The sequence below is a fragment of the Leptosomus discolor genome, chromosome 28 (assembly GCF_034619465.1).
Source record: "Leptosomus discolor isolate bLepDis1 chromosome 28, bLepDis1.hap2, whole genome shotgun sequence".
NCBI lineage: Eukaryota > Metazoa > Chordata > Aves > Leptosomiformes > Leptosomidae > Leptosomus > Leptosomus discolor.
Window position 1 is genome coordinate 854,665 of NC_141418.1, and position 18,395 is coordinate 873,059.

The 18,395-nt window shown below is 68.8% G+C and overlaps 3 protein-coding genes across 3 annotated transcripts; 1 reads left to right on the forward strand and 2 right to left on the reverse strand.

The window, feature by feature from the left end:
• Positions 1-579: 579 nt before the first annotated feature.
• On the reverse strand, positions 580-2,640 carry CLPP (caseinolytic mitochondrial matrix peptidase proteolytic subunit). Its single transcript, XM_086478837.1, has 7 exons — positions 2,623-2,640; positions 2,344-2,451; positions 2,187-2,258; positions 2,001-2,097; positions 1,376-1,563; positions 837-942; positions 580-752 (listed from the first exon to the last, which is right to left on the reverse strand). Exons 1-7 carry the CDS (start codon positions 2,638-2,640, stop codon positions 580-582), a joined length of 762 nt encoding a protein of 253 aa, XP_086334963.1.
• A 3,042-nt stretch (positions 2,641-5,682) lies between these two features.
• Positions 5,683-12,715, forward strand: RFX1 (regulatory factor X1). Its single transcript, XM_086478838.1, is given in 22 exon segments — positions 5,683-5,844; positions 5,847-5,886; positions 6,010-6,095; positions 6,363-6,416; positions 6,517-6,614; positions 6,697-6,818; positions 6,821-7,052; positions 7,245-7,275; positions 8,075-8,256; positions 8,351-8,470; positions 8,554-8,669; positions 9,184-9,231; positions 9,234-9,301; positions 9,409-9,515; positions 9,597-9,748; positions 9,834-9,902; positions 9,905-9,930; positions 10,045-10,194; positions 10,685-10,893; positions 11,615-11,768; positions 11,843-11,888; positions 12,546-12,715. Coding segments are annotated over 22 exon segments (2,442 nt in total).
• A 1,581-nt stretch (positions 12,716-14,296) lies between these two features.
• DCAF15 (DDB1 and CUL4 associated factor 15) lies at positions 14,297-17,708 on the reverse strand. Its single transcript, XM_086478839.1, has 14 exons — positions 17,571-17,708; positions 17,173-17,270; positions 16,936-17,071; positions 16,743-16,849; positions 16,504-16,643; positions 16,151-16,321; positions 15,746-16,072; positions 15,557-15,640; positions 15,374-15,465; positions 15,153-15,281; positions 14,983-15,068; positions 14,792-14,896; positions 14,483-14,598; positions 14,297-14,384 (listed from the first exon to the last, which is right to left on the reverse strand). The coding sequence occupies exons 1-14, from the start codon at positions 17,706-17,708 to the stop codon at positions 14,329-14,331; spliced, it is 1,785 nt and encodes a 594-aa protein (XP_086334965.1). The 3' UTR covers positions 14,297-14,328.
• Positions 17,709-18,395: the final 687 nt, after the last annotated feature.

Below are 18,395 nucleotides of genomic sequence, written 5' to 3' on the forward strand. Positions count from 1 at the left end.
TGAGGAGGCCTGGGGGAAACTATAGGGCAGTGGGTGGGGCTATAGGACAGTTGAGGGGGGTCCTGGGGTCTATAGGGCACTTCGGGGGACTATAGGGCACTTGAAGGCAGTCCTGGGGAACTATAGTACACTTAGGGGGCTACAGGGCACTTGGGGGGTGGTCCTGGTGGGCCATGGGGCACTTGTGGGGGCTATACGGCACGTGGTGGGGGTCCTGGGGGGCTATAGGGCACTTTGAGGGGGCTGTCAGGCCCACATGGAATCTATGGGTGAATGTGGGGCCCATGGGGGAGGGAGCACCCCACAAGGGGTACATGCCCACGGCTGCAGAAAGCACCTGGGGGGGCATGTGCCCCCTAATTCCTCTGCAAGATCCCCCCCATCCCTCCCTGCCCCCCCACACCCCCTAAATCCCCCATGCCCCCCCCCCCGTGTCCCCCCCACTCCCTCCTGCCCCTCCCTCCAGCCCCCCAGCGCTCAGTCGGGGTCCGCAGCCCTTTAATTCCTGCCGAGGGTACAGCAAAACTGAGGGGGGGGGGGGGGCGAGGAGGGGCACTCAGCCACCCCCCCCCGGGGTGTTTAAGGTCCGGGAGGGGTGTTGGAGGGCTGGGGGGGGGTGGCGGGGGTCTCCTTCTGCACCAGCCGGGGCTCGTCCTCGCCGCGGAGTGGGGGGTGCACCAGCACCCGGTCGAGGAGCCCAAAATCCTGCGCCTCCACGGGGCTGAGGTACCGGTCCCGCTCCATCGCTGCCTCTGCGGGGTGCGGGGGGGGGGTGTGTCAGGAAGGGGGTGTGGGGGTGTTTTTTGGGGGGGTCCCGGCTAGGGGGGAGGGCTCACCGATGACGGCGAGGGGCTGCCCGGTGTGTTTGGCGTAGAGGCCGTTGATCTGGCGCTTGAGCTGCAGGATCTCCTCCGCCTGGATGGCGATGTCGGTCGCTTGGCCCTGGGGAGGGGGACACGGGGGGTGTGGGGGGGTACACAGACACAGGGAGGGGGGGGAACGACACACGGGGCAGGGGGGGGTACAGGGACACCAGAGGGGACACCCAGACCCCCCACACCACGGGGGTTTGGCACCCGCTCCCCACTCAGTGTCCCCCAGAGGGTCCCACCTCCCGGCCCCACAGGGCTCCTACCGCCCCCACCGGGATTTGGGGGGGCTGGAAGGGAGTCTGCAGGGGGTCCAGGATTTAGGGGGGCTGAGGGGGGACACAGAGACCAGGGGGACACCCCTAGACCCCCCCCACCGCGGGGGCTTGGCACCCACTCCCTGCTCAGCATCCCCACCACCCAGCCGCAAGGGGTTCCTACCCCCCCACCGGGATTTAGGGGGGCCGGGGGCAGGGTCCAGGATTTAGGGGGGGTGTCAGCCGTACCCGTGCCCCCCCCGAGGGCTGGTGCACCATGATGCGGGCGTTGGGCAGCGCGTGGCGCTGGCCGGGGGCGCCGGCGGCCAGGAGCAGGGAGCCCATGCTGGCCGCCTGCCCCACGCACCACGTGCACACCGGGTTGAGGACGTACTGCATCGTGTCGTAGATGGCCAGCCCTGACGTCACAGCCCCCCCTGCGGGGAACACCCCCCCCCCCGGGTCAACACCCCCCTCCAGTACCCCCAAACCCCACCTGGGACCCCCCCAGCACTGCCCACCTCCCTCCAAAAGCCACTCAGGACCCCCAGAACCACTCAGAACCCTCCAAACTTCCCCAGGATCACCCCAAACACCCCCAGGACCCCTCCAGCACCCCAAATCCCCCCCAGAACCTTCCAGTCCCTCCCAAGCCCCTTTAGGGCTCTCCCAGAACTCCCCAAAACCCCCCAAGACCTCTCCAGCACCCCCAATCCCTCCCCAGAACACTCCTAGTCCTTCCCAAGCCCCTCTAAGGCCCCCCTAGGACTCCCCAAACCCTCCCAGCACTCTGTAACTCCCCAGAACCCCGTCAAACCCCCTCCTGCCCCCCCCCCCCCCCCCGAGCCCTCCCGGTACCCCCCGCCCCCCTCACCGGGGCTGTTGATGTACATGTGGATGGGCTTCTTGTTGCTCTCGGACTGGAGGAAGAGGAGCTGGGCGATCACCAGGCTGGCCAGGCTGTCGTCGATCTGGGGGGACACCGGGGGGGGGGCTTTAGGTGCTGGGGCGGGGGGATTTGGGGGTGCCCTCCCCCCCCTCCCCCTTCCCCGGTACCTACCGGCCCCATGACGCAGACGATGCGCTCACGCAGGAGGCGGGAGTAGATGTCGTAGGCGCGCTCCCCCCGGCCCTGCGGGGAGGGGGGGTCACGGGGGGTTGGGACACTCCTGGGGGGTTGGGGGCACCCCGGGGGGGGGGGTGGGCTCCGGACTCACCGTCTGCTCCACCACGATGGGGATGAGCGGCGGGGGGGCGCGGGCGGCCGCGGTGCCGTGGAGGTGGCGGCGGGCGGCGGCCGCCCCCCAGGCCAGGCGCAGGGCGCGCTGTGGGGCGGGGGGGGGGGGTGTCAGGACCGGCCCGGGACCCCCGGGACAACCCAACCCCACCCCACTCCACCCCCCGCCCCGGGACGGCCCTGACCGCCCCCCCCTTCCGGGAACGGGGACGCCTCCCCGCCCCCCCGGGCCCCCCCCGTGACGCCCCCGGCCCCTCACCGCCACCCCGGGCCCCATGGCGCCCCGGAAGCGCTTGGCGCCCCGGAAGCGCTTAGAGCGCGACGCACGTGACACCCCCCCTCCACACACACCCCCTTGTCACGCCCCCTTCCAGCCGGCCCCGCCCCTTTCCCGGCGGCCCCGCCCTCTCCCCACCGCCCCCGCCCCCTCCCGGTGACGCCCGGACTGCATTTCCCGTCGTGCCCCGCGGCCGCCGCCATGACACCGCCGGGCGCCGCGCAGGTACCCTCGGCACGGGCCCTGCTGGCACGTCACAGGCACGTCACAGGCACGTCACGGGGCCGCTACAGGCCCGTTAGGGCCCCTCCGCGCTGGGCCTTGGGGTCGGGAGGGGCCCGGGGGTGTTCACGGGGGGGAGGGACCGTGTGCATCCGTGTGGGACGCGTGAGGGATCCGTGTGGGATCCACGTCTGATCCGTGTGGGACCTGTGTGGGATCCATGAGGGATCCATGTCTGATCCATGTAGGATCTGCGTGGGATCCGTGTAAGATCTGTGTGGGACCCGTGTGGGACCCATGAGGGATCCATGTGGGATCCATGTCTGATCTGTGCAGGGTCCGTGAGGGATCCGTCTTGTCTGATGTGTGTAGGATCCATGCAGGACCTGTGTCTGATCCACGACGGATCCGTGTGGAACCCATGTGGGATCCATGTCTCATCCATGTAGGATCCATGTGGGACTCATGTCTGATCCGTGGGGGATCCGTGTCTGATTCGTGTGGGACCCATGTGGGATCTGTGAGGGATCCATGTCTGATCTCTTTGGGACCCGTGTGGGATCCGTGTCTGATCCATGAGGGATCCATGTGGGACGCATGTGGGATCCGTGTCCAGGGGGGAGGGATCCGTGTGGGATCCCCACGGGGGTCCCGGCCGGATCCAGGTCAGTCCCGCGGGGGGAGGGGTCATGGGGGTCCCCACAGGTCCCCGCTGCCGCCCCCTCCCGGCTCCGTCACCCCCAGGTAACGACCCCCCGGTGCCGCTAATTACCCTGGTGCCGCCGCCATCAGCCGTCCCCGGCCCCGCTGCCCCCCAGGACCCCGCAGCGGCGCTAATTACCCTTCAGCACTAATTACCCCCGCTTGCTAAGTGCCCCCTCAGCACTAATTACCTCTCAGTAATTACCACCTCAGCGCTAATTACCCCTTGCTAACTACCCCTCAGCACTAAATACCCCTTTCTAACCGCCCTCTCAGCACTAATTATCCCCCTCGCTAATTAAACCCTCAGCACTAATTACCCCCCTCGCTAACCGCCCCGGCCCGGGCTGCTCCCCCGCCCCGTTAATGACCACCGGCAATTGCTGCCGGCGTAATTGCCCGCCGTCACTAACGAGGCGGCCAAGGGCCCCCGTTGCCATGGCGACCGTGGCCCCGCCCCCCGCCTCCAGGGACGCCGCCCCTCCCCCTGTCCGGGTCCTCGCGCTTCCCCCGGCGCCATGAGGTCACCGGGAGGCGCTGACGTCACTGCGGGTGCCGCAGAGAACCGAAGAAAATCCTCCCCCCCCGCGCTGACATCACGCGGCCATGACGTCGGCGGCGGGACTACAGCTCCCGACGGCTCCGCCGCGGCCCCTCGCCGCGCATGCGGCGGCCCGCCCAGCCCGCTCCGCCCGCCGATCGGCGGCCGCACCGCCCAATCGGGCGCCGCCAGCTCCCCGCGCGGCCCCTCCCTACCCGCCCCCCTCAGGAAACGCCGACGGACGCGCGAGTCGACCAATAGCGTGGCGGCGGGGCGGGGCCGGAGCGGAGCGACGCGAGTCTGGACCAACCGGCGAGCGGCGACCGCGGGAGGCCGCCAATAAGCGCCGGGGGGCGGGGCGAGGCGCGGGCGGCCCCGCCCGCCGCCGAGGCGGGTAGCAACAGTTGCCCCGGTGAGGGAACACGGAGGGCGCCATAGCCACGGTCGCCGTGGCGACCGCGCACCGGCCCCGGCCCGGCCCCGCCGCCCGCCCCCGCCGCCCCCGCCGCGCCCCCGCCGCCGCCGTCCCCGCCGCCGCCGCCGGGCCGGGCAGGGCCGAGGCCCCGCGGGGTCCCGGCGGCGGCCCCGGGCAGGTGGGTGCGAGCGGCGCCGCGCAAGATGGCGGCGGGGGCGGGGGGTGAGGGCGGCGGAGGAGGAGGAGGAAGAAGGCGGGAGGGAACGAGGAGGGGGGGCGGCGGGGGGCGCCGGGCCCGGTGGCGGCGGCGGCGGCGGCCCCGGGATGGAGCCGGGCCCGGGCCGCGGGGGGCGGGGCCTGCCGCGCGCCCCGGCGATTGGTGGGCGGGCGGGCCAATGGAGGGAGGAGGGGCGGCGGGGGGAGCCAATGGCGGCGCGCGGCGGGGGCGGGGCGCGGCAGGAGGGACAACAGCCCCCCCCTCCGCGCGCGCGCGACCCCGGCGGTGATGTCACGCGGTGATGTCATGGAGCGGGCGGGGGGGGGGGGGGCCGGTGGGCGGCTCGCGGTGATGCCACGGGGTGATGTCACTGCCGGGGCGGCCTTGCCGCGTGCTGACGTCGGGCGTCGCCCGGCAACGGCCCGGGAAGGGGGGCGGGGCGTCGTGATGTCAAGCGGGGGGGCGGTGCCCTTTGGGGACGGCGCCCCGGCGTGACGTCAGGCTGTGATGTCACACAGAGGCGGGGCACAAGGGGGTGACATCACCCACGGGCAGAGCTGACGTCACCTGCGACCCTGACCCCTTCCCCACCGGGGTCAGGTCACGCCATGAGCTCACAGCAACGATGATGTCACGGCAGGGCGGGAGGCCTCGGGCAGTGGTGGGTGACAGGCGGGTGATGTCACCGTCTGGCTTCGATGTCCCCGCGGCCCTGCCCTCCCCCCACCGCCCCGCGGGGCTGACGCCCACCCTGCTGTGACATCGCTGTGACATCATTCTGAGGTGCCAAATAATGAAGTCACTCTGCGAGCTCACTGTGTGACATCACACGCAGCAGCGTGTGTCCCCACCCCCCTTCACTGATTTCTCTCTTTCTCCCCCATTTTTGCCCCCACTCCTCCCACAGGCCCCCCCGTCGCCCCCCGGCCCCGCCCCCCCGTCGCCATGGCAACGCAGAACTACGTCACGGAGCTGACGGCGGCGACGACGCAGCAGCAGCCGCCACAGCCGCCGCCGGCCCCGCCCCCCGCCGCCCCCACCCCTTTTGGGGCGGAGCTGCCGGGGGGGCCCGCCCCCTCTGCCCCTCCCCCGCCGCCCCCCGCCCCCCCCGCGCCCCCCCCCAGCAGTACATTGTCGTCACCGTGTCAGGTCAGTGCCCAAATCTGGGGGGGTTTTGACCCAATCCTGCCGCCACCCCTCCCCCCACCGCCAGGGGTGGTGGGGGGGTATTTGCGCTGACCCTATTTTCCCCCTTTTTCACCCCAAACGCAGAGGGTGTCCTGCGGCCCAGCGAGGCGGTGGCAGAGGGCAGCCCTGCCCCCCCCGCACCCCCCCCGCCCGGGACCCCCGGCACCCAGGTGGGACCCCCGGGGGAGGGGGGTGGGGGGGGTGGGGTGCGAAATGGGGCAAAATAGGGGGGGGGGGCAAAACGGGCCAAAATGGGGGGGGGGGAACGGGGGCAAAACTGGCTGAAATGGGGCAAAATGGGGGGGGGGAATGGGGAGGGGGCACCTCACCACCCACCAAAATGGGGAGGGGTCTCCCCACCCCCACTGGGTTGGTGGGTGGGGGGTGTCCCAGCTCCCCCCCCGACCCCCCCCCCCCTTTTTGCCCCCCCCCCCCAGCGCTCCCCAGCACCCAGCAGCACCGCAGCCGCCAAACCCGGCCCCCCCCAGGAGGTGAGCGGGGGGGGGTGGGGTGACGGTGGAGGGGGGGGGTTGGGGGGGGTGCACCCCCCCTGACACACCCCCCCCCATGCCCCCCGCTCCCCCCCCCAAGGTGCAGCAGCTGCCGCCGGTGCCGGTGGCTCACGTCTACCCCGCGCCGGTGCCCTACGTGGAGGGGGGCGACGGCACGTACCCCCCGGCACCATGTGAGTCCGCACCCCCTTTCATTTGGGGGGAGGGGAAGACCCTCCACTCCAAGCTCACCCTCCCTCCATTTTTCCCCCCCCCGCAGCCGCTCGGGCTCGTACCCCTACGCTGAAACGCCGCTCTACGGCCAAAACGCCAGTACCGGCTACTACGACGCGGCGGCGGGGGGTCCGGTGCAGCCCAGCCCCCCCCCGCCCCCCAGCTCGCAGGCCCCGCTGGCACCGCCCCCGTCCCCATGTATGTGGCGGGGGGACAGATTTTGGGGACCCCCCCGGCTCCCCCCCCTCCCGGTACCGCCACCCCCACCGCTGCCGCCGCCGCTGCCACCGCCACCCCCGGCACTCCTGGCACCGCCGCCGGCACCTACGTCATCCAGGGGGGGTACATGTTGGGGGGCGCCGGCCAGGCCTATTCCCACACCACCCGCGCCTCCCCGCCACGGTGAGACCTCTCCCCCGAAGGGGGTTTTGGGGAGAAAATGGGAGATTTTGGGGAAAAAAAGGGCTGGAATTAATGGAGAAAACGGGAGATTGGGGGGAAAAACTGAGGGGGTTTGGGCAGGGGCAGGAGGTTGGGGGGGGTACCCTGGGGGAGGGGGCGCCCCCTGCCTGAAGAGTTTGGGGGGGAAAACAGGCGATTTTGGGGTCAATGGTCCTGCGAGGTGGTGAGGGCTGGGCTGGCAGGGCGTGGTGCTGTCACGTCCACTTTTTGGGGAGAAAAGGAAAAGTTTGGGGTTAAACGGCCCTGAAGGGGGGGTGTGGGTCGATCCCGTGTGTGTGTGTCCCAGCTCAAATTTTTGGGGGTCAAACATGAGATTTGGGGGGTGGGGGGGGAGGAAATGAGGTTTGAGGGGGAAAATGGGGCCTGGAGGGGTGATTCTGTGGGAGCATTTGGGGGGGGGTGGGAGGTTTGGAGGGGGGTTGGGCGGGGTTGGGGTGTGGCGGGGGCGGGGTCAGCCCTGTTCCCTTTGCCCTGCTCCCAATATTTGAGAGAAAATGTGGGGGGTTGGGGGAAAACACGAGGTTTTCCAAAGAAATAGAGCCGGGGGGGTGATGCTGTGGGAGTGTTTGGGGGAGGCAGGGAAGTTTGGGGGGGGATGGGGCGGGAGGGGGGCAGAGGGGTGGAGCCAATCCCACACCCCGCCCTCACCACTATAACTAACTGATGGGAAACCTCAAGGTTTGGAAGCAAACCATGAGATTTGAGGGAAAACACAAGGTTTGGTGGGAAAAGCATTAGCGGGGGAGGTTTGGGGGGGGACGTGTGTGGGGGGGTGGGGGGGACGGGGCAGGGGTGTGGCAGGGGGGTGGGGCCAATCCCACACCCCGCCCTCCCCACTATAACTATGCGGAGGGAAACCATGAGGTTTGGGAGCAAACCGTGAGGTTTGGTGGGAAAAGCATCACCGGGGGGAGGTTTTGGGGAGTGTGGGGGTGTGACAGGGTGCGTGTCCCCCTCCCCAGGTGCAGTGGCTGCTGGACAACTACGAGACAGCGGAGGGGGTGAGCCTGCCCCGCAGCACCCTGTACTGCCACTACCTGCTGCACTGCCAGCAGCAGAAGCTGGAGCCCGTCAACGCCGCCTCCTTCGGGAAGCTCATCCGCTCCGTCTTCATGGGGCTGCGCACCCGCCGCCTCGGCACCCGGTACGGCACCGCCCCCCCCGCCGCCTGACCCCTCCTGCACCCCCAAACCCCCCTTATCGCCCACCCACACCCCCCGTGTTGCCCCCCCGTGCAGGGGGAACTCCAAGTACCACTACTACGGGCTGCGGATCAAGGCGAGCTCGCCGCTGCTGCGGCTCATGGAGGACCAGCAGCACCTCGCCATGCGCCAGCAGCCCTTTGCGCAGAAGCAGAGGTGAGAGGGACGGACACCCCCCCCCCCTCAAAAAACCTCTCGTGGACCCCTCCCACCCTGCTAACAACCCCCCCTCCCCGCAGGCTGAAGCCCATCCAGAAGATGGAGGGGATGACCAACGGGGTGGCCGTGGGGCAGCAGCCGCCGGCCGGGCTCTCCGACATCAGCACCCAGGTCCAGCAGTACCAGCAGTTCCTGGGTGAGGGACCCCCCCAAATCCCCCCTCCAGACCTCCAAAATCCATCCCAAATCCTCCCCAGACCCCCCAAATCCACCCCAGACCTCCAAAATCCACCCCAAATCCTCCCCAGACCCCCCAAATCCACCCAGACCTCCAAAATCCACCCCAAATCCTCTCCAGACCTGGAAAATCCACCTCAGATCACCCCAGACCTCCAAAATCAACCCCCAAATCCCTCCCTGACCCCCAAAATCCCCCCAAATCCCCCTTATATCCCCCCAAACCCCCACAACCCCCCCAAATCCTCTGCCAGCCCCCTGTACACCCCCAAATCCCCCCCAGGCCCTCAAAATCCCCCCCATAATCCCCCAGACCCCCAAAATCCCCCAGACCCCATAAGCCCCCCAAATTCCCACTATAACCCCCCCCAGCCCTCCAAAATCCCCCCATATCCCCCCAAATGCCCATAACCCCCCCACCCCCACCCCCTTCAAGCCCCCATACGCCCCCCGTAACCCCCCGTGCCCCGCAGACGCCTCCCGCACCCTGGCCGAGTTCCCCGAGCTCGATCTCCAGGGAAGCCTCTCCCCGAGGGCGCCTGCGCCGAGGACGTCAAGGCCTTCCAGCTCCTCTACCGCGAGCACTGCGAGGTGGGGGCGTCCCCCAGAACCCCCCTCAGACCCCCTCCCCACTCTCTGGAGACAACCCCCCCCCCCCCCCCCCCCCCCCGCGACCCTGACCCCCTCCCTGTCCCCAGGCCATCGTGGACGTGATGATCAACCTCCAGTTCACGCTGGTGGAGACGCTGTGGAAAACCTTCTGGCGCTGCAGCCTGAGCCCGCCCAGCGAGACCCCTGGCGCCATGTCAGTGGGGTTTGGGGGGCTGGGCGGGGGGAACGCGGCGGTGGGGAGGGGGCCGCACCGGTGACCATCGTGTCCCCGCAGCCACGACGAGGCGGAGAAGCGCCTGCCCAAGAGCCGCCTCGTCGCCCTCTCCAAGTACGAGCCCGTCCTGCGCTGGGCCAAGGACTGCGACCACGCGCTCTACCAGGGGCTGGTGGAGATCCTCATCCCCGACGTCCTCCGGCCCATCCCCAGTGAGCCCCAGCACCCCCAGAACCCCCCTCACACCCCCCACCCCCACCCCTTTTTACCCCCCCCCCCATCCCCTTTTCCCCCCAGGTGCCTTGACGCAAGCGATCCGAAATTTCGCCAAGAGTTTGGAGAGCTGGTTGACCAACGCCATGATGAACATCCCGAGGAGATGGTCCGCGTGAAGGTGGGCTGGGGAGGGGGGGGGCGGGCTGGGGGTTTGGGGAGGGGGGGGGGGGGCTGGGGAGGGTCCGTGGGGTGCTGCTGACCCCCCCCCCCGGCTCCGCACCGCCCCCCGCAGGTGGCGGCAGCAAGTGCCTTTGCCCAGACGCTGCGGCGCTACACGTCCCTGAACCACCTGGCGCAGGCGGCGCGGGCCGTGCTGCAGAACACGGCCCAGATCAGCCAGATGCTCAGCGACCTCAACCGCGTCGACTTCGCCAACGTCCAGGTGCCGCGGGGCGGGGGGCGCCGCGGGGCGGGGAGACCCCCACCCGGGCTGCGGGGTGGTTTGGGGCTGGGGCGGTGCTCTGGGGCTGGGGAGTGTCTTGGGGCTGGGGGGGGGGGCTGGGGGGGTGCTGTGGGGTTGGGGGTGCTGCGGGGCTTGGGAGTGCTGTGGGGCTGGGGGTGCTGTGGGGTGGACGGGGGTGCTGGGGGTGTGTTTTGGGGCTGGGGGGTGTTTTGGGGCTGGGGGGTGCTAGGGGTGATGTGGGGTTGGGGGGCTGGGGGTGTATTTTGGGGCTGGGGGTGCTGCTGTGGCTTAAGGCCCCCACCGTGGCTCAGGGTCCCCTCCTGGGCGCTGTTTGGGGGGGGCGCACTGCGGACCAGGCGGGTCCCCTGTAGGGTGGGACATGTGGGTGAGGGTCCAGCGCCCCAGGGGGGTGGGTGGGGGTCCCACTGGGGGTCCCGGTGGGGGTCCGTGAGCGGTGGGCGCCCCGCAGGAGCAGGCCTCGTGGGTGTGCCGGTGCGAGGCGGGGGTGGTGCAGCGGCTGGAGCAGGACTTCAAGGCGACGCTGCAGCAGCAGCACTCGCTGGAGCAGTGGGCGGCCTGGCTCGACGCCGTCGTCGCCCGCGTCCTCAAGCCCCACCTGGGCACCCCGGCCTTCCCCCGCGCCGCCAAGCTCTTCCTCCTCAAGTGGTCCTTCTACAGGTGGGCGCCGGTGCGCGTGTTAACACTGAAACCTACTGACGGCAGCTCTCTGCGTGGGTGTGTGCATGTGTGTTAACTCTGGAAGCTACTGACAGCAGCTCTCTGCATGGGTGTGCGTGCATGTTAACCCTGAAACCTACTGATGGAAGCTCTCTGCATGTTCTCTTTTGAGTAGGATGTGTGTGTGTTAACTCTGAAAACTACTGACGGCAGCTCTCTGCATGGGTGTGTGCGTGTGTGTTAACTCTGAAAGCTACTGACGGCTGCACAGTCCCTTTCGAGTAGGGGGTGTAATTGGAGTGAGCGGTCCGTGGGTCGGAGGGCTCGCCCACGCCTTGAATTGACCGTGTTGGGTCGAGGATCGTGTCCTCGGCTCGGACCTGCTTTGGTCAAAGTTTATCCCCACCATAATCCACCCTTCGGCAGCCATCTTGGCCACCGCCACCTTCTCCTTGTTCCTCACCCCGGTGGATTATCGGTCAATAAACACCTCAGGGCTGGGACCGCACGGGGGGGCTCCGGCAGCGTCGGCGAGATAAATTTTACTGTAAATTTGATTGTTTATGCCATTGGAGACCGATTTTCCCCAAATAATCATCAGTCTCTCCCGCTAATCGCCACTAATCCAGAGGGGAGGAGTTAAGGGGGGTTCTAAGTGGACTCCCAAAATCCTAAATCCGGTGATTTTCACCCCCCTCCCCAAATCCTGACCCCGGCGCAGCTCGATGGTGATCCGGGACCTGACCCTGCGCAGTGCCGCCAGCTTCGGCTCCTTCCACCTCATCCGCCTGCTCTACGACGAGTACATGTACTACCTGGTGGAGCACCGCGTGGCGCGGGCCCGCGGGCAGAGCCCCATCGCCGTCATGGGCGAGGTGAGGGGGCGCGGGGGTGTGGGCTGGGGGGGTGGGGGGCGCGGGGGGGCTTCACGGCCACTCTCTGCCCGCAGTTCGCCAACCTGACGAGCTCCCTCAGCTCCCTGGACCCCGACAAAGGTGAGCGACACGCTCCCCCATCGCTCTCTCTATGTGTGTGCGTGTGTGTGTGTGTGTGCGTGTGGACTCTGGAGCCTACTGATGGCAGCTCTGTGTGTGTATAAGCTCTGGATGTACCGATGGAGAGAGTGAGTGTAGGGGTGTGTTTGTGCGCATGTGTGTTACTCCGGATATACTGCTGGAAAGGGTGAGCGTGTTAACTCTGAAACTTACTGGTGGCAGTTCTCCACGTGAATAACAACTCTGGAGCTACCCATGGAAAGAGTGAGCGTGTTAACTCTGGAACATACTGATAGGAGTGCTCCGTGTGTGCGTGTGTTAACTCTGAATTTTCTGATGCCAAGAGAGTATTAACTCTGAAACCTATTCATGGCAGTTCTGTGCATGTGTGGAAGCGCTGGAGACTGCTGATGGCAGCTGCATCGCTCTGTGTGTGTGTGTTAACTCTGAAATCTACTGACTGCAACTCTGTGCGCTTCTGTGTATGAACTTTTGTGCCTACTGATGGCAGCTTCGTGACTCTGTGTGTGTGTTAACTCTGGAGCCTACTGATGGCAGCCCTACTCGGCCCATGGCCGTGCCCCAATGGGGGGCGTGGGGGTGGGGGGGTGGGGGGTGTCGCACCACCTCCACCCCTGCTGTTTCCCCCCCCCCCAGACGAGGAGGAGGAAGAGGAGGAGGAGAGCGACGAGGAGCTACCGCAGGAGATGGCGCTGGGGGCGGGGGAGGGGGCGGCGCTGCCCCCCCCGGACCCCCTGGAGCCCCCGGCCAAGCTCCCCCGCCCCGACCCCCGTGGCCTCTTCGTCCAGGCCCTGCCCTCCAGCTGAGCGACACCCCCCCCCCCTCCGGTAACCCCCCCCCGACCCCCCCCGACCACCCCCCCGCGCTTTCACCCCCGCCTGGGCCCCCCCCCGCGTCCCCCCCTCCCCGCAGCTCCCCGGGGGGGGGCCCGGGGGGGCGACAATGTGCCTTAAGCGACGCGCCGGGATCGTGTGCCAAAGCCCCCCCGGGGGGGTGGGGGGGAGCGACACCCCCCCCCTCCAGGCCTGGGGGTGGGGGGGGCCAAAGGGAACCGCAGAATTTGGGGATGGCCCCTCCCCCCCCCGGGGGGGCGGTTTGGGGACCCTTGGGGGGGGGGGGGGAAACACGGGGGGGGAAGGGCAAAAACCACCCGGACGGGGCACAGAGACCCCGGGGGGACCCTGGACGCTGCCCCCTCCCCCCCCCCGCACCCTCTCTCCCCCCCTCAGTGCCAAACGCCCCCCGCCTCCCCCCCCCCGCTGCCTTACGCCAGGACACCCCCCCCCCCGCATGAGGGGCCCCCCCCCGCGCTTCAGCCCCTCCCCTCCCCCCCGTCTCGTTTTCGATCGATTTGTGCTTTTGTACCCCCCGCCCCTCCCCCCCCCCCCCGCCCGGCACCCCCCGGGGGGGGGGGGGGGAGGGGCCGCTGCTGGAGAGTCCGCGCGGAGAAAAGCCTCGATTGGGGGGGGGGGGGACACGGACCCCCGGTTCCCCCCACCCCCCCGTGTCTCCCCCCCCCCGCAGACGCTGTTTTCTACCTTTTGTAGTTCTTTCTTAAGAGGAATAAAAGCGCCGTCGTCTTTGCCCCCCGCCCCCCCGCGCCCACCCCCCATTCGCCCCAAAACCCCGCGAGTCACCCCCAAACTGCTGGGATTCGCCCCCAAACTGCTGGGATTTATCCCAAAAGCTCCTGGATTTGCCGCAGAACCACTGGGATTTGCTCCAAAACTCCCGGGCTTCGCCCTAAAACCCTGAGATTTGCCCCAAAACCAACTGGATTCACTCCCCAACCCTGGGGTTTATCCCAAAAGCCCCTGGCTTTGCCCCAAAACTCCTGAGATTTAACACAAAACTCCAGGATTTGCCCTGAAAGTGCTGGGATATACCCCCAAAAGCCCGGGATTTATCCCAAAAGCCCCTGGCTTTACCCCAGAACCAGTGGGATTCGCCTCAAAACTTCAGGGCTTCACCCCAAAACCCTGAGATTTGCCCCAAAACTGTGGGGATTTGCTCCACAACCCTGGGATTTATCCCAACCCCCCCAGATTTCGCCTTGAAACTCCCACAATTTACCCCAAAACCCCCACTAACTTTGCCCCAAAATGCCTGTGATTCACCCCAAAACCCCATCTATTCACCCCAAACGCCCTAGATTTGTCCCAACCCCCCCAGATTTATCCCAAACCCCCTGAATTCACCCCAAACTCCCCCCCCGCGGATGAAAGCGCCGCAAACGTGGAAATGGGAATATTTATTGGGGGGGGGGGGGGGGGGGGGGCGGGTCCTCCGGTGTCGCCCCCGCAATTAAAACACTGAACGGAAAAAAGGGGGCGGGGGGCAAAAGAAAACAAGTCCAAAAAAACTGCCCCAAAACGGGGGGGGGGGGCACCACCCTGCTCGTCCCCCCCCCCTCGGGTCCCTACAGCACGATCCAGGTGTAGCGCTCGTTGTCCGCCAGCACCTTCAGGGAGCAGCCTGGGGGGGGGGGGGGAGAGGGGGGTGAGGAGGCGGCGGGGGGGGGGGGGGGCACAGCAGCCCCCCCAGGCCCCCCTAAACACCCCAGGCCCCCCCACCTTTGTGCAGCGCCTCGTTCGTCATCCGGTTAACGTAGCGGCCGCTGCTCTCGGGGACGAGCCACTTCATCACCGTGTCCACGCAGCCCTTGCGGTACGAGCTCCACACGCTGCCGCTGTGTGTGTGGGGGGGGGGTTGTGGGGGGAGGGGGGCACCCTGAGGCCCCCCCAACCCAGCCCACCAAAGCGCCATCCCCAGCCTCCAAATCGCACATCAACACCCTCCATTTCCCTTCCCAGTCACCTAAAGTGGCCCCCACAGCCCCCAAACTGCCCCCCCCCCTTGCCCCCCTCTCCTCAGCCCCCCACCTCGTCTGCCCCTTGACCTCGGTGAGCTCCCCCACGCTGACGGTGACGAAGGTGCCGGTGTTGAGGTCCCAGGCGACCTTGAGGCTGGTGTGGTAGGTCTTTGGTCTGCAGGAGGAGGGGGCTCAGGCTGGGGGGGGCGTTTTGGGGCTGGGGGGGGGGTCGCTTGGGTGCCCCCCCTGCCCCTCCCTCACCGGAGCTGCCCCTCCTCGTCGGGGGAGGGGAAGGCCAGCAGCAGCAGCCCGATGTTGATGACGACCTGGTTGGTCTCGGGGCACACCTGGGGGGGGGATACACACATTTGGGGTGAGTTGGGGGGACAAGGGCGGGGTCCCGTGGTGCCCCTGCCACCCCCTCCCCACACCTCGAGGATGACGATGTCGTAGTCGCTGAAGGAGCAGAACTGGCGGGACCAGGCGGCGTCGTTGCGGATGACCTCATTGATGACGTACTCGAAGTCCAGCGTCAGCTGCTCCACCGTCAGGTACTGCCCCTGGCGGGTGACACACACACACACACACGGGGCTGTCACACCCCACCCCGCGACACCACAGGGGTCACCCAAGACACCCCCCGCCCCCAAACCTGCGCCGTCGCGCGCTCCTTCAGGGGCCGCAGGCTGCGCCCGCGCAGGTCGGTCACCACGAAGGGCAGCGAGATCTTGTCGTCCTCGTACTCTGGGGGGGAAAAACGGGGTGGGGGGGGGCCCTAAAACAGGAGAGGGCCCCCCCAACAGGGGAGGGGGGCACCCTCACCCCCGTGGCTCACCTTCCTCGGGCGCGGCGGGCTCACCGGGCTCCAGCACGTAGCGCAGTTTGGTGTAGTTGACGTAGCCGGGCTCGGGGGGGGGTGCTGGGAGGGCACGGGGGGTGGCGGGGGCAGGGGGGGGGTCGCCGGGGGGGCTGGCGTCGCAGCAGGGGGACGGGGGTTGCAGGCGGGTGGTGGCAGGCGGGGCACAGCGCTCGAAGCCGGCGGTGCCGCCATCCTCCTCCTCCTCCTCCTCCTCTTCCTCCTCGCCGCCACCCGGCACCGGCCCCGTGGCCTCCTTGGCGCGGCGGAAGATGTCGGCGACGAACTCTTTGGCTTTGGCCACCGCTGGGGACAACCCCGTGCCCACCCGGGCCTGCCCGTCCCCCGGTGACGCCCGCCCGGCGAGGGGCTGCACCGCCGTCACTGCCACCCCCTCTGGCTCCTCCGCCCGCGGCGCGACGCCTCCTCCAGCGCGGCGGCCGGGCACCGGCGCGCTCCGGCGCTCGTAGAGGATTTGGCAAGAGCTGGTGTCGCCTGCGGGAGGGAGCGGGAGGTGATGGGGGTCCCAGGGGGGTTCCAGGGGTGTGTGGGAGGCTCCCGGTGCGGCCGTACCGGCGGCGTGGACGGCGACGGCGCAGGCGACGAGGGAGTAGCTGGTGTTGAGGAGCACGACCTGGTCCTTCTTGAGCTGGAAGGCGGGCTGGAAGGTGGGGAAGGGGTACACCACCTGGTACTTGGTGTGCAGCATGAAGCCGTGGCGCAGGCAGTGCGCCTGCCGGTCGCCTGCAGCCGCAGGGGGAGGCCGTGAGAACCGGGGCGAGGCGGTGGGAGCGGCGGGGGGAGACGGGGGGAGGGGGTGGGAGATGGGGAGAAGGGGTGGTGGGGACCGGGAGGAGGCGGTGGGAGCCACACCAGCTCCCCCGCCTTGCCCCGTCTGGGTGGGGAAGGGGCCGGCGGGGCCTCACCGGGGTGGGCGAGGGCCGCGTGGCGGCAGGCGGGGCAGTGGCGGGGGGGCGGCATGGCCACGGCGCTGATGTAGATGTCGCGGTGGTTCTCGTCGCTCATCATCATCATGTTGACCAGGAGCCCGTTGGCCGAGCGGGTGCTGCCGGGGGGGGGAGGCGGGGGGCAGTCAGGAGGCGGCAGGGGGGACACAGCGATGGGGGGACACACACAGGGTGCCGGGGGGGCCCCAGGCCCTCACTTGAAGCCGAAGACGATGACCTTGGAGGGGTCGCTGGGCCACTCGCACACCGTCAGGTATAAGTCGCTGTAAATCTCCTCGTCCTGGAAGAGCCGAACCTGCCGCACCTGCGGGAAGGGGGGTGGTGGGAGTGGCCCTGGGACCCCCCCAAACCACTGAGGGGTGTCCATCTGGGAGAGGGTGGGCACGGTACCAGTTTGAGCTTGCTGTGGACGTTGAACTCCCACCAGTAGAGGTGGTAGATGTAGAAGGAGAAGTCGTCGTCGCCGCTGTTGCTGGTGTAGGACAGGACGTAGCGGCCGCACTTGGAGAAGCCGAGGAAGATGTGCCTGGGGACACACACCCACCCCCCCACATGGCAGGTCCAGCACGACCCCCCTGGAGCTGGGGGTCCCCCCCTGCGCCCCCCGACCCCGCCGCAGAGCCTCACCCCGCGCACAGCAGGTCCTCGTCCACGATGCTCTTGAGGGAGACGCAGACCCGCGGCGGCAGCTTGCGGAAGAGCCGGGGCGAGAGCTGCCCGCTGAGCTGGGGAGGGGGCGGCTCCGTCAGGGAAACACACCCCCCAAATCATCTGCACCTCAAGCCCACCTCCCCACACGCGCCTGCAGACTCCAACACCCACCTCCAGCCCCCCAACACCCCCCACACCCGCCTCCAGCCCCCCAACAACCCTTCACACAACCCCTGTGTCCCCCAAACCCCTCACAGGCCCCAGCATCAAGCCACAACCCCGGGCTCCCCCAGGACCCCCCGCCCCCGCCGCCCGCCAGCTCGGGGCTCCCCTCAGGGAACACCCGCCATGTCCCCCCGCCGCCCCTCGCTCACCTTGACACGATCGAGCTGCCTCACGACGTGCTCGCGGCGGCCCCGCGGGCCCGGCCCGGCCGAGGACCCGCCCGCCGCCCCCGCCGGGCCCCGCTTTCCCCCCGGGCCGCCCCGCTCCGATTTCGAGCTGGGCGCCATTTTCCCCCCGGCCCCCTCCGCTTCCGGAGCGCCCGGGCCCGCCGCTGATGGCCCGCCCACGCCGCGCGCCCATTGGCCGCCGCTCTACCTCTCCTTCCTCCCATTGGAAGACCCGGCAGCGCGGGGCGGCTACCCCGCTCTCTATTGGACCAAGGCCGCCGTCAATCCCCACCGCGCCCCACCCCGGCGAACAGAGATGACCAATGAGAGCGCACCGCCCGCGCCATGATTGGCCCACCCTGCCGCCCATCCGTTCTGGAGCGGTTGCCATGGAGAAGAGGCGCAGGCGGGGGAGGCGGTCCCTGGGGAGTGGGCGGGGCCTTGGGGGCAGTTGCCGTGGCGACGAGGATGTGCGGCCCGGCCTGGGCCTGGGGACACCGCAGGGGGGCAGCGGGGACACCGGGGGGCCACGGCACCCACCCCACCCCCCGCCCGCACCGAGGGCCGTGCCCAGGGAGGCACCACCAGGCCCGGGTCCCCATCCCAGCACCTTCCTCCCCCACCCCCCACTGGAGGGATTCACCAAAACCCATCTTTTTCTTCTTAAAAACTTTATAGATAATTTGTATGTGAAAGCACAAAATAAACCCGTTGCGCAACCTGGCCTCCCGCCCCCGTCCCGCCCCCCCCCCCCCCCGAGAGCTCCCTGGGGACAGGCACTTAGAGGGGTGACAGGGGGACGGTCCC

Excerpts from the sequence above, each read along its gene's own strand:
- CLPP (XM_086478837.1), bottom strand. Across the intron at positions 2,098-2,186 it reads TCGTCTGCGTCATGGGGCCG|ATCGACGACAGCCTGGCCAG; the intron begins GTAGGTACCGGG and ends GTGTCCCCCCAG. Across the intron at positions 943-1,375 it reads AGCCCTCGGGGGGGGCACGG|GGCCAAGCGACCGACATCGC; the intron begins GTACGGCTGACA and ends CCCCCTCCCCAG.
- DCAF15 (XM_086478839.1), bottom strand. The coding sequence starts at position 17,708 with ATGGCGCCCAGCTCGAAATCGGAGCGGGGCGGCCCGGGGGGAAAGCGG. Across the intron at positions 15,466-15,556 it reads GCCCGCCGCGCCCGAGGAAG|AGTACGAGGACGACAAGATC; the intron begins GTGAGCCACGGG and ends TTTCCCCCCCAG. Across the intron at positions 15,282-15,373 it reads AGGAGCGCGCGACGGCGCAG|GGGCAGTACCTGACGGTGGA; the intron begins GTTTGGGGGCGG and ends GTCACCCGCCAG.